General features: G+C 43.1%; 1 protein-coding gene across 1 annotated transcript in view; it reads left to right on the top strand.

Annotated features, from left to right (window-relative positions):
• LOC117360399 (potassium voltage-gated channel subfamily H member 8-like) overlaps positions 1-15,256 on the top strand; it is a 559,270-nt gene that overhangs the window by 261,010 nt on the left and 283,004 nt on the right. The window contains exons 7-8 of the mRNA XM_033944108.1: positions 4,203-4,360; positions 6,848-7,049. Coding sequence (XP_033799999.1) covers positions 4,203-4,360; positions 6,848-7,049 — 360 coding nt within the window. The remainder of the gene's footprint in view (positions 1-4,202; positions 4,361-6,847; positions 7,050-15,256) is intronic.

The following is a 15,256-nucleotide window of genomic DNA, read 5'->3' as shown; positions in this document are numbered from 1 at the left end:
CATTGAAACATAAAGAATGCTTTGGCAAAAAAGTGTATCCCTTTAAGTATTTCCGTTTGAATTTTTTTTGCCAAAACATTCTTATCCCCACTCTAGGTCATTAGGGCTTTATGTATATTGCTGTTCACTTGAAGCCTGGGGGTTTACATATTGGACAATAAATACATGTTGGATCACGTTTGACCATCACCTTGACACTTCTGCACTTATCCTTAGCCTTCACTCATACCATCTACATCACTCTAGAGGTCTTTTATCCTCCAGGAAATGGCACTAGTCACCTTTTCCACATTAATATTTGCCTATTTTTCACAATTTTCACTCACAAGGTCTTAATTTTACTTTTAATGCCACTAAACTTTCATCAAGCACACATCAAGAAACATATCATGTTACACTCATTTATTTTCATCCATAGGACCCCTGAAGAAAACAATAGTGTCGAAACACGGACCGTGTTGGGTACAATTGTTTCCAGTGGTACAGGCCCTAGACGTTTTTATGTGGATTATTTATTTGTTCTAATAAAATCTTCATTTTCGACATCTACTCTCCACAAGTTTTTTGTTTTTGGTGTTGTTCGTGGATATCTGGATAACAGCTTTCTGAAATTGGTATTTATGCATGTATAAATATAAGTGAATATATTTGTAAAACAAAGGCCTTAGCCTCAATATCTAATATTAAAAAATGTGAGAATCATGTTGGTTTGTACATGCTTTAAAATATGTGCCTGGCTTTATAGTGCTCTACTGAAATGTACCACAAATCATGCACTATTGTATAATCTAAATGGGGCTAGGAATGATACCAGGGAACACATGGCAAACAAATTAAGCAAGGAATAGAGACATGCTGTCTCCTGACAGCATGAAGTTTAGACCATAAATATCCACAGCAGGATATGAGTCATCTTGGTTTACAGTATCATTGGTTTATTATTTTCATTTCTATTTATTGTACAACAAATAAAATAAAACATTTTCTCCCGGAGTGAAACTTTACTCATAAGGCTTGCAGTATTTTGCAGTTGTCTTTTCACTTGAAAGAATTATTTTCAGATTAAGACATCACAGATAATTTTTCCTAGCAAACCTATCACTGCTAACATGGAAATGTATTGCCACGTGTACAACAATGGACAGTTTGGGCTCTTTTTCTGGCCGGAATATTTCAAATCACATAATCCAACTTTTATCAGACTAATCATTTATCTCCTTACTCCCACGTCTGTCAATACACTGCCTTTCACTATGGAGGCCTGAAAAGATTTTATATCATTTTCTCTGTTGACTCAAGTGAACGCACCACTGGTAATGATTGTAGGGTTTATTCTGCATGGACCTACAAAGTAAATAACCAGAGGGAGCTCCAGCCACTGTACATCAGCATCTATCTGTGGTAATTTTATCATCTTTTTCCTGTTTTTGTGGCCAAAAATGCATGGCCCAAAGTGCATATGATGATGGGTACTTTGCCCATTGTACAGGACACAATATTCCAAGTGGGGCCTCACCAACAGCCTGTATAGGGACATCAACACCAGTAAAAGAAAGAAGATGTTGATTCCCCTGTACAGATCATTGGTGAGACCCCACTTGGAATATTGTGTTCAATTTTGGAGACTGTATCTGGCAAAGGACATAGGAAGACTTGAAGCGATCCAAAAGGAAGGCAACAAAAATGGTAGGAAGTTTGCACCAAAAGACGTATGAGGAGAGACTGGAAGCTCTGAATATACAGTATATACCTTAGATGAAAGGAGGGATGGGGAGATATGATTCAGACGTTTAGATATCTGAAAGGTATTAACGCAGAACAAAATCTTTTTCAGAGAAAGGAAAATGGTAAAACCAGAGGACATAATTTGAGGTTGAGGGGTGGTAGATTCAAGAGTAATGTTAGGAAATTCTTCTTTTCGGAGAGTGTTGTTGATGCCTGGAATGTGCTCCCAAGGGAAGTGGGGGGAAAGGAAAACAGTGACAGAGTTCATAAACGTGGGATGAACACAGAGGATCTCTAATCAGAAAATAATGGTATATATTGAAGAACTAAGGCCAGTACTAGGCAGACTTGCACGGTCTGGACTTCCAGAAAGCCTTCGAAAAGGTACCTCACGAGCGCCTACTAAGGAAACTGTGGAACCACGGAGTGGAAGGGGAAATACACGATGGATCAGAAACTGGCTGGCGAACAAGAAACAGAGGGTAGGAGTAAAAGGTCACTATTCTGACTGGAAAGGGGTCACGAGTGGTGTCCCGCAAGGGTCAATGCTGGGACCGCTGCTGTTCAATATATTTATTAATGACCAGGAAGCAGGGACGAAGTGTGAAATTATAAAATTTGCGGACGACACAAAACTCTCCGGTAAAGTTAGAACAGTTGAGGAATGTAAAGAACTTCAAAGGGACCTGAACAAACTGAATGAGTGGGCAATTAAATGGCAGATGAGCTTCAATGTAGAGAAATGTAAAGTTAAGCACATAGGGAAAGGAAACCCGATGTACAATTACACGATGGGGGGATGATATTGGGGGAAGGCAACCTAGAAAAGGACTTGGGGGTTATGGTGGATAAAACCCTGAAACTGGCGGCACAATGCGCAGCGGCCTCAAAAAAGGCAAACAGAATGTTGGGCATTATCAAAAAAGGTATCGCTACCAGAACCAAGGAAGTTATCCTCCCGCTGTATAGGGCGATGGTGCGACCGTATCTGGAGTACTGCATTCAATACTGGTCGCCGTACCTTAAGAAGAATATGGCGATACTTGAGAGGGTCCAGCGAAGAGCAACAAAAATGATACAGGGCATGGAAAACCTTTCGTATGCTGAAAGACTGGAGAAGCTGGGGCTCTTTACCCTGGAAAAGCGGAGACTTAGAGGGGATATGATAGAAACTTTCAAGATCATGAAGGGTATAGAGAGGGACAGATTCTTCAGACTGGCGGGGGCAACAAAGACTAGAGGGCACTCGGAAAAATTGAAGGGAGACAGATTCAGAACAAATGCTAGGAAGTTCTTCTTCACTCAGAGGGTGGTGGACACCTGGAATGCGCTTCCAGAGGAGATGGTAGAGCAGAGTACAATTTTGGACTTCAAAATGGGCTTGGACAAGTTCCTGAAAGAAAAGGGGATTGAAGGGTACAATTAGAGGGTTACTGTACAATACAAAATGCTTTATAGTAATAGATCACTTACGGGTCATTGACCTGGGGGGCTGCCGCGGGAGCGGACTGCTGGGCATGATGGACCTATGGTCTGACTCGGCAGAGGCGATGCTTATGTTCTTATGTATATGGCCATTTGATTAAGGATGGGCTGGGGAGGGCTTCAACAGCTAGGATGGTTTAGATGGGCTGGAGTGAGCGTTGACGGAGACTTCAGTAGATGGAACCTAAGCACAGTACAAAGCTTTGGGTTTCTGGCCCAGAAATAGCTAGGAAAAAGGACAATTTAAATTAGTAATTTAACGAAAGGGCACGGTTGGGCAGACCAGATGGACCATTCGGATCTTTATCTGCCGTCATTTATTATGTAACTATATTAGGTTATAAGCCATCAATGCAGCCATGTAAATAGCTGACAATATAGGCTAGTTGAAATTTGCAATCATTAGTGCTGTCCTGTATTCAATATAAACTGTGTTAAAAAAAAAAAAAACATACAGAGCTTGTTTACTGCAGAAATCTGTAAAACTTGACCAAAGCAGGATACTGGGCTTGATGAACCTTTGGCCTATCCCAGTACAGACACATTTATGTTATGTTCTTAGTGCCCTTATCCATAAAGCAGTTGCCATTATTCAGATAAGTGCTTTTGAGTATTAACCTGATAGTTTCTATCAGCTATCTTTCTTTGCAGGTAAAGCCAAAGCAAATTAGCTGGTAGATTTTCTTTGATAATTCACTGCTACAGTACAAATGTGAGTGGAAAAGTACCCATGTACTTTGCCCCTGCTATATCTGTGGGTAGACTTTGGTGGAGTAAACCAAGTCATTTCTTCTTTGAAAATCTGTAAACTTTACATGGATATAAAATTGCCAACATGGCAGGCTTAGTGTAAACCTGCTCCCATAACAGACCTTGACAATACAACTGTGCATGAGAACCAGCATTGAAGGTCTGTACTGAGTCTAAAACCCGCCGCCATGTTATTGCCCGGGTGCTTAATATCCCTTTTCTTTATTTTCTTGTGCCTTTAGATATTCTGTTAAATTTCCGTACAACTTATGTCAGCAAGTCTGGGCAGGTGGTGTATGATCCCCGCTCGATCTGCGTACACTATGCAACTACCTGGTTCTTTGTGGACCTCATTGCTGCCCTTCCCTTTGACCTTCTCTATGCATTCAGCGTCAATGTGGTAAGTAGAATACCATCTTCGGCACACTAAAGACAACTGTTCACTGCTTTCTTATCATCCAAGGATGTAATGATTAGAGCAACAGCCTCAGCACCCTGACATTGTGGGTTCAAATCCCATGCTGCTCCTTGTGACCCTGGGCAAGTCACTCAAGCCTCCATTGCCACAGGTACGTTAGACAGATTTGAGCCCACCAGGACAGATAGGGAAAATGCTTGAATACCTGATTGTAAACCATTTAGATAACTTTGATAGGTGGTATATAAATACCTAAAATAAATAATTTTTCTATTTCAAAAAACAAGGATAAATAAGCAGTGCCCTTGAGCCCTCAATCTATAGTGATCTTTCCTAATCTCCAGTGTTTCTTTCTCTATACACTGTGTTATCTACTTATTTAAGAGCCCTTTGTCTCTCGGTGGGTTTTGGTGCCCCCATCTCTGCAGTGATGCCCCCCACCAAACAGACACACGGTGGAGTGGGGTTTTTTGCTGACCATGTGGAGGGAAGGGACATGCAGGCTCCTGAAATGGTGCTGTCAGAGGCAGGGAATTTTGACACCCTTTATGCAGCCTGTCCCAAGCCAACGCCTCATTAGCTCACCTATTAAACTGGTTCTGAGACTGAAATACTCATTTTGGTCAATATTTAAAGCCATTTATACATTTCACAGATATTTGGCCCTTATGTGGATAATGCCAGGCTGAAGTTTCAACACTGACTTAATACAAACCATTTACTAGGGATCTGAATATTGGATGGAGCAAGGGCAGTTTTTCAAATTATTTGGATAGCCATGATCAGCCGCAGATGGATAAAGTATTATACATTTAGTTTAGGCCTCTTAGATAGCAATGGGAGTAAGTGGCCAATACATATATTCAGTGCCACTGACTGTACGTACAAAGGGCAATTCTATAGTACCACTGGGTAATTTTTGTGCCAATTGCATATGTGCATGTACAGAATGTCAGTACTTCCACTTATGTGCCCAGGTTAAGCAGGTTCCTGCCTGCTTAAATCATGCTTAGCAGGCAGGCTTCCAATATTCAACAGTACTTAGCTGGGCAGTGTAGCTTAATAATGGCACTAACCTGCCATCTTGAAACCAGGCAAGAGAGGGGAATTAATGTTTAAAATATTTAATGTTTAAAAAAATTGATATACTGCTCAACATCTTACAAACCCAAGTGGTGTCGTGGAGAATCAGGATAGTGCCAGCAATATCCAATACCACTGTCCATATAGCAAGTAGGTAGATAAAGCCATACCTAACAGCAGTCCTAACTATGTCTGCTTTGCTGTGCGGGTGCTGGCAACGAATATCAGAGCCACCAGTGCCACTAGACGCAGGAACGAATAGGGTTCACTCCTGCCCATCATAACCACTGGACCAGCAGGGATGGTGAGATACACCAAGGAAGCTTACTGAGATGAGAAAGCATGTTTAGTTTGAGGGGAGGAGAAGAATCAGGTCATATAAGGAGATACTTGATTGGTTCAGTGAGGTTGGGAGGGTGGATTGGGTCATGGGGTGGAGAGCGTTTATGTTTAATATTGACTGGAACCCACATAAGATCTTGTGGCCAAGACATGTCTGGTCATACCCAGATATTCAGTACCAATATCAAGATATGGCCAAGTATTGAATATCCAGGCCTAATCTAGCTAGTCACATTGTGCTGCATTTAAAAAAATGCTGAACACTGCTGGCTTTATATTGACCAAACAGATTTTACTTTCACCCAAGCCACACCCAGATCTATAAAATCTCTATGTGGTGTGGGTTGCCATATGCAAATAACAGTTTTCTGAAACTGATATACACAAGTGCTGCTATTACACATGGCTATGTTTCTACAATAATAGCCATAGTCTAAAATTTTGATTCACTAACCTTTTTACTGTGGACACAGAGAGAGGCTAAAAGCCCTAATAAATCACACCCTGAGTGGAATTTATTTTCTGTCAACTGTAATAAGGGAATGGCTGCTACACATAGAGTTACCAGATTTTTGTCCGAAGAAACCTAGACATGTGGCCCCCGCCCTGTTCCGCCTTTAGCCACACCCCAGTCTACCTCCACTCCCACCCCATTCTGCCTCTAGCCTCACCCCCCGCAAAGCCTTGTCTTTGTTTTCCAACCTCCGGGCAACATCTGGAGGGTCTCTGAGCATGCGCAAATGCTTGTGATGTCAGCGCATGCTCAGAGGCCCTCCAGATGCGGCCGGGAGGTCGGGGCTTTCCAAATCTCGAAAAACAGGTTTTGAAAAGTCTGTCTGGGCACCCAGACAGTCCTCTAAAAAGAGGACATGTCTGGGTTTTCCCGAACATCTGGTAACCCTAGTTACCCACAGCTAGCAATCTGATAGCAGCCTCAGTAAACACACTCAGTAGTACTACATGACTGGCACGCAGCATTGACTCATTACAGAGGCAGAAAGAGATCTGAGGCTCTGACTCTGGAAGTCTTCTGTCTTTCTGCAGTATTTTGGCGTTCACCTGCTGAAGACAGTCCGACTGCTGAGACTGCTCCGCCTGCTGCAGAAGCTGGACCGGTATTCACAGTACAGTGCTGTGGTCCTCACACTGCTTATGTCCATGTTTGCTTTGCTTGCCCACTGGATGGCTTGTGTCTGGTATTTCATTGGTCAGAAAGAGGTCAATGACCTGCACACTTGGGAGATTGGTAAGTGCTGACTACATCTATATAGCACTATATCAGCTCAACTTGCAGATTAAGGTAACTCACTTGCTCTAATTGTATCATGTTATGGAACTGGAGGGGCATCAATTCAGACTTTCTTTCAGAACTCTTTTAAGATGCATTAATACAAATGAAGCCATATAGGTAGAAATTCTATAAGTGGGTGCCTCGTTTTAGGCACTCCAGTGCTACAAATGTACCCTGTTTTGGTTATAGACTAACACTTCTCCCTCCGGATTCACGGGGGATAGTGACAGAGCTGGACCACGAATGGTGAAATACCGCGAATATCTTCTGGTCCGGCTCTGACCCACCCCCGCCTCCTTCCCAGCATCCTGGCCTTACCTAGTGGTCTAGCGGGCTTTCGGGGCAGGAGTGATCTTCCTACGTTTCTGCCCCATGCTGATCGCCAATAGGAAATGGCTGCCATGAGTTCCCGTAGTCTCTCGAGACTACGACAGGAATTCCCCACAGCCATTTCCTATTGGCGATCTACACAGGACAGGAGCGTAGGAAGATTGCTCCTGTCCCGAAAGCCCGCTAGACCACCAGGTAAGGCCGGGACGCTGGTGGGAAGGCTAAACTATGGGGGGTTTTTTCTTTTTTTCCCCTCTCCCAAAAATCGTGAATATGTGAAATCGCGATTGCCAAAACCGCGAATGGGGAGGGGGAAGTGTACTAGCATTATCTGGCTCTCTTGTGCTTTACATTTATGCACTTGTAGTGACACCAGCTATAGACTTGAGGTAAATGTAGATGCCTAATTGCAATGAGAGTGTGCATGACTTAACACCGGTGCTGATCAATCTTTTTGTGGCCATGGCCTCATGATGGCGACCAAATGAAATCATGTGACCCCCCTGAGGTGCACTTATGGAGAGACACCCAGGCCATGATCGCAAATGTAGGTTTTTTGACCCTATAGGGGATCCAACCCATAGTTTAAACAAATCTGATATACAGTATTCTGTGTATGGAAAAACACAGCCATATCTTGCCTATGCATAGACTCCCTTTATATTTGCACAGGATAGCATTCACACACACCCTTATAGAATAGCTATTAGGGCACATACAAGCATAGGTGCTACTGTTCTCTGCATTTCCTCATGCAAAGGGGCACGTACCAGTGAGTGCCTATTTATAGAACTGGATGGAGACCTATGTAAAAATGGAAACACTTATTTCACCTGTACAGATTGGGGGTAACTTTGTAAGACTTCTTTTTACAATGTTTTATGTGCGAAAATAGAGGCTCATAAAAATTTCCCAGGAAAGCACACACATAGAAGGGGGAATTCTATAAATGGTGCTCAAAATTCAGTGTCAGAAAAAAAATCAGCACTAGGCACAATTCTATCAAGAGTGCATACCCTTTATAGAATTGCTTATAGGGGGAAATTCTACAAACAGTGCCTCCACAGGTGTTTTAGGCCACTTTTTTTGTTTTTTTTAAGTTCAAAAAAGTTTTATTTATTTTCAATCATAAAAATAAACAAGTAATGAACATGTCACAACAGAGCATCCATAAAACAATAGTAAAAGTTTGTACACAAGGCATGGCTAATGCTGGAAGTGGCATTAGGCAGCCTAAAGCGCCTATGTAAGTGTGATTCATGACAAAAATAGGCACCGGAAATATAGGCCTGGAAAACCCTGGCCTATATTTCTGGCACTTATAGTTCCCGGAGGAGCGATTCTGTATACAGTGATTGACATGTGATCAACAGCCGCTTTTGAGGCAGCCACCAATATCAGCGCCGTATAGGCCAGTGTTCTTCAACCTTTTTACACCCGTGGACCGGCAGAAAAAAAAGAATTATTTTGTGGACCGGCAAACTACTAGGACTAAAATTTAAAAACCCCGTTTCCGCCCCATCTCCGCGAGCTCGGTCCCCACAAATCATCTGATCCCATCCACACAAGCCTCAGTTATGATTTTATATTGAATGTATTTTATTAAAGTATAAAAAGAAACAATATTCTGTAGAATTGTCATTTTATAAATACAAATAATTCAGAGCAAGGATCAACAAAACCCCTGTCTCCCCTCCCCTTAACATATATCCCCTCTACTATCAAAAAAACTGAACAAGCCAAATTATTACAGAATGCTACACAGAAATATCATGCTAACAGAATACTGAAGTAACACATGACAGGAATAGTTTTAGGGGAGTGCAACTAGGGCAACTGCCCCCTGGTCAGAGAGCGCCCTAAGCCAGCTGGAAGCTAAAGAAGCACTGCCTGGGTTTTGCAGTCCCCAGTTATGTCTAACACCAGCTCTAGCAGGATATATATTTCAAATCTGATATATTCTAATCACAAAATAGAAATAAAATTATTTTTTTCTACCTTTTGTCGTCTCTGGTTTCTGCTTTCAATCTTTTTTTCACTCTCTCTGTCTCTTCAATCCAGCATCTGCCCCTTCCATATGGTATCTGTCTTCTTTCTATGTCCCTCTCCCCTTTCCATCCAGCTTGTGCCCCTCTCTCCTTTTTACATGATTCATTCCATCTTCACTGCTCTCTTCATTTTTATCTCTCCTACACCAGATCTATCATCGTTGTCCCTCTGCTTATTTTTCTGCTGACCCCTTCCTATCATCAATCTCTCTACTTTCTCATACCTGTGTCTCCCCTTCCCCTCCTCTAATCTCTCTGCCAGCTGTTTCCTTCCTTTTTTCATTCTCCCTTCCCTCCTCCTCCTGTCCAGCAGTAACTCTCTTCCCTTCCTCCCCTCCCAGCAGCATCTCTCCGTCTCCCTCTCCAGTAGCAGCTGTCCCTTTTTTTCCTAGCCCAGCAGCTTCCCAGATTCCTTTCCCTCCTCCCCTCCCAGAAGCATCTCTCCTTCTTCTCCCTCTCCAGTAGCAGCTGTCCCTTTTTTTTCCTTGCCCAGCAGCTTCCCAGATTCCTTTCCCTCCTCCCCTCCCAGAAGCATCTCTCCATCTCCTTCTCCCTCTCCAGTAGCAGCTGTCCCTTTTTTTCCTTGCCCAGCAGCTTCCCAGATTCCTTTCCCTCCTCCCCTCCCAGAAGCATCTCTCCTTCTCCTTCTCCCTCTCCAGTAGCAGCTGTCCTTTTTTTTCCTGGCCCAGCAGCTTCCCAGATTCCTTTCCCTCCTCCCCTCCCAGATGCATCTCTCCTTCTCCTTCTCCTTCTCCCTCTCCAGTAGCAGCTGTCCCTTTTTTTTCCTGGCCCAGCAGCTTCCCAGATTCCTTTCCCTCCTCCCCTCCCAGAAGCATCTCTCCTTCTCCCTTTCCAGTAGCAGCTGGCCCTTTTTTCCCCTGCCCAGCAGCTTCCCAGACTCTGATAGTGGTTTTCTCCCCTCCCAGCAGCTCTTCTTACTTCCCAGCGCAGCGATTCACGAAGGCAGCCTCGGATCCTTTGTTGGGTCGCGCCGCCTCTGAGGAAAGAGGAAGTTGCATCATCAGAGGCAGCCGCGACTCAGCAAAAGCCCCGAGGCTGCCTTCGTGAATCGCTGCGCTGGGAGGTAAAGGAGAGCTGAAGAGAGGGGAGAAAGCCACTGTCGGAGGCTCCCCAAGATCTCTCCGGCCCAGCGCATGCTTCCGATGCTGATCTTTCCGGTCCTGCGCGGACCGGCAGGAAGTTGAAATGAGTCAATATTGCCGGTCCTGTGCGGACCGGCAAAAATTTCCTGCGGACCGACACCGGTCCGCGGACCGGCGGTTGAAGAACTGTGGTATAGGCAATCTAGGCCATATCACCAATTCCTGTACCTAACTTTAGGTGCCAGCATTTACAGCTGCTGAAACCTGGTATAAATGCTGGTGCCCAAGTTAAGTGCAATGAGACTTTATTCTATAACTATAAGCACATTTAGGAATGATCCTGACACGCCCGTGGCCACACCCCCTTTTGAGCTGCATGCTGAGTTAGGAATCATGCCTTACAGAATAGTACACAGCCAGATATATGCACAAATATTAACAAGTGCCAATTAATTTCAGTAATTGGTTATTAGCATCCAGTAATTGATAGGGGCTTGTTAATTAATTGCATGTGCATCTTAGACGTGTGCCCAAATTTGGGCCTGCAAATCTAGGCACCAAATAAAGAATCTAGGGGAAAACATACACAGTAAGGATAATTTTATAAAATTGAAACTAGTTATACGATTTCATGCTCTTAATTTGTGCCTATTTCATAAAGTCATGTATTTGCACATTTGACTTTATAAAATATTACAGTATGTACAGTAGTTTACTGTAATATGAGAGTACATGTAAACTTATGGGTGCTAGATTGAGGGCTAGTTTAGGAGGGGCCGCTGAGCCAATCAGGGCATTAGGCTCCTCCCTGTGCATCACATGATACACCTGGGCGGGGCCTAAGGCCCAGGCAGATGCATCGCTGGAGTCGGAGGAGCAGGAGGGACTGAGCACCCTTCCTGCTCTCAACTTGGACGTACTGGGATGCTGGGCCGGGGGTGGGCCGGGCCGGGGGTGGGAGGCCTACCGAGCAGGAAGGACTGAGCGCCCCTCCTGCTCCCAACTTTATGGTGCTGAGGGTGGGCAGTGCCGGTCAGGGGGGAGGTGAGTGCCGTGCCAGTCGGGGGGTGAGTCGGTTGGTAGCAGGAGGGAGTTGGCATCCCTCCTGCCATATTCACACGGGTGGGTAGGGCAGCATCGGGTGGTGGCAGGAGGGAGTAGGCATCTATCCTGCTATTTGTGGGTCGCCGGGGGTGGGATCAAGTTTGTTGGGGGGGGCCCTCAGATGTTTTTTGATAGGTCTGCCTGTCTTTTCTTTTTTTTATGGGGCAGATATTTTGCGTGTGTAACACATGCAAAATATCTGTGCCATGGAAAAAAAATGAATAAAAAAGACAGGCATGCCTGTCAAAAAACCTGCAGACCTGTAGGTAACTTAATTACTGACAGGTCTGCAGCAGTCAGGTTTGACAATAGTAAAACCTGATTCAAAATAGCCAAGTAAATGTTAGTGAATCAATCGCTTGGCTATTTTGTATGGGATATTACTAATTTGCATGCATGGATTGGGATCGGATCGCTACACAAGTTAGTGAAACGGGTCGGAGGGAAATCAGGTCGCAAAGGGCTCGCAAACCGATCAGTACACGATTGGTTTTCTTTGTGAATCTAGCCCATAGTCCACATGAGTTGTCAACTTGAACCAAAAACAAAGTTTTACTTTAGTTCCAATTAATGACACAAGAAATAGCTCAATAGTTCATATATAGATTACCAGTTTATTTAAAATTGTCCTTTGCTTCTCCTCTACAGTACAGGAAAAAAAATACTTTTAAAGATGTTAATTACTGTTCCCTTCTTTACAGATTGTAAAGTTTGATTATTAGTTCCTTGATGGAAAACTAGCAGCCAGCTTAATGACAATTTACAGCTATCAGGCATTAAAGCTCTGCAATCTGCACATGCTTTGATGGCCAAATTTAATGTATTTCTCCTCTGCTTTAGATGTAGCCAGTCTTTTAGGTGGTACAGAGTTGTAGCCTGGATGATATACACAATTCCAAAAAATCTCCTTCTCCTTTTCCTGGATCCTTCTGAGGTGCAGTGGTTCCTCATTCCACTACACAGTGCTAGGTAGTGCTGCCCAATTCAGGAAAAAAAAATTTGATTCGATTCGATTCAGCCTACACGGCCCCATAGCTTCATCCACTTTCAGTTTTTCAAGTTGTTTAGAAACGGGTATAATATCAACTTCATTTTCAGATGCACCTTTATCAGCCATCTGAGGTCCTACTCTGGGATTTTCTTTGATGAAAACAGAACAGAAGCATTTGTTAAACACCTCTACTTTTTCCTCATCATTGTCCACGTAGCATTTCATAGTATCTTTCAGTCTCGCTGGAACAAAATGCTTTTGAAATTGTTCTCAACCAGTGGACCCTGGGTTCATGGAACTGGAAGAGTAATGTCAGTATATGCTGAGAAATAATGGTATGGTTTACAATAGGAGTAGTGGGAAGATTGGATAAAAAGACTTCATGGAATTACAGTTGTTTTGCAAGCATGCACTGGGTAGATCAGTGAGCTACTTCTCCTATGCTGTCAATGAAGAAATGGGGGAGGGAGGGGCTGCTAGCTCAATATGCTTAGAGAGCAACAGAGAATTGCCATACATTACAAAGAACTGCAATATTACACAAATCTGTAGTCCAAGGGCACAATCTCATCTTAAAGGCATAGACAATGTATACTCTATACAAAACAACAAGCAGCATGCCACCATGAATATGGAGCAGAACAGCAGTATTCTATGAATTTTTAAGTGTCAGAAATGGTTACCTATTTTAGAATGAGGGGGATGGGGGTGGAGAAGAGCAAAGAGAGAATATGAAGAGAGGCTAGCCAGGGAAGCACAACATTTCAAACAGTTCTTCAGATATGTTAAAGGGAAGCAGCCGGCAAGGGAGGAGGTGGGACCGCTGGATGACGGAGATAGGAAAGGAGTGGTGAAGGAGGAAAAAGAAGTGGCAGATAGACTAAACATGTTCTTTTTGTCAGTATTTACAAAAGAGGACACATCCAAAGTGCCGGAACCTGAAAAAATCTTCAAAGGAGATCAAGCAGAAAAATTAACATCCATGGAGGTAAGCCTTGAAGACATATACAAGCAGATAGATAGATTAAAAACTGACAAATCTCCAGGCCTGGACGGAATCCACCCTAGGGTATTGAAAGAACTAAAGGAGGAAATAGCGGAACTACTACAGCAGATTTGTAATCTATCCCTGAAAACAGGCTTGATCCCGGAGGATTAGAAGATAGCTAATGTTACGCCCATCTTTAAGAAAGGATCGAGATGTGACCCGGGGAACTACAGACTGGTAAGTTTGACTTCAGTTCCGGTGAAGATGGAGGAAGCGCTGATAAAAGACAGTATCGATGAGCATCTAGAAAGGAATAAACTGATAAAAACAATCCAACATGGCTTCTGCAAGGAAAGATTGTGCCTAATGAACTTACTGTACTTCTTCGAAGGAATAAACAAATGGATGGACAAAGGGGACCCAATAGACATCGTGTACTTAGATTTCCAAAAAGCCTTCGACAAGGTACCCCATGAACGCCTGCTACGGTAACTGAAGAACCATGGGGTGGAAGGAGAAGTACACAGATGGATCAAAAATTGGTTGGCGGGTAGAAAGCAAAGGGTAGGAGTGAAGGGCCACTATTCGGCCTGGAGGAGGGTCATGAGTGATGTTCCACAGGGGTCGATACTCGGACCGCTGCTGTTCAATTTATTTATAAATGATCTAGAAATAAGAACGAAGTGCGAAGTAATAAAATTCGCAGACAACACCAAACTATTTAGTGGTTGGGACTAAAGAGGACTGTGAGGATTTACAAAGAGACCTGAACAAATTAGAAGAGTGGGCGACGAGATGGCAGATGAAGTTTAATGTAGAGAAATGTAACGTCTTGCATTTAGGAAACAATAACCTGAAGTACAGCTACATGATGGGAGGGCTGGTAATGGGTGAAAGTACCCTAGAAAAGGACTTGGGGGTAATAGTGGACAAGACAATGAAGCCGTCGGCACAGTGAGCAGTGGCCTCTAAGAAGGCGAATAAAATGCTAGGTATTATCAAGAAAAGTATTACAACCAGAACAAAAGAAGTTATCCTGCCATTGTATCGGGCGATGGTGCGCCCACATCTGGAGTACTGTGTCCAATATTGGTCGCCGTACCTTAAGAAGGATATGGCGATACTCCAGCATTTTTATTTAGGTTACTTATCCCCTATTCAGTTAAAAGAATCTTACGATCTAGTGAACGGAACCTTTTATCAATTCCTTCGCTAAAAATTATTAGTACACGAAGACAATTTATCTTCTCATGTACAGCACCCCAGATTTGGAATGCGCTTCCCATGTTTTTACGGGAGGAGAAAGTGTTTGGGAAATTTAAAAGCGAGTTAAAAACCTTTCTGTTTAAAGATGCATTTGCAAATTAATTAAATTTTATTTTATAGTGTTATTTTAGTGAATTATTTTGCCTTTTTTTGTTTTTCCAACTTCCTTTTGTATTTTCCCTGTATGTTCTTTCTTTACTATAAAAAATGTATTTCATCCCCTCTTACCTTTTGTTTATATTATAATTAATTTAGTGTATGTAATGTTTTTGTTTCCTAATGAATGTATATTTTACTGTACATCGCTTAGAAATCCGATTAAGCGATTAAAC

The sequence above is a fragment of the Geotrypetes seraphini genome, chromosome 5 (assembly GCF_902459505.1).
Source record: "Geotrypetes seraphini chromosome 5, aGeoSer1.1, whole genome shotgun sequence".
Lineage (NCBI taxonomy): Eukaryota > Metazoa > Chordata > Amphibia > Gymnophiona > Dermophiidae > Geotrypetes > Geotrypetes seraphini.
This window is presented reverse-complemented; position numbering and strand designations above follow the sequence as displayed.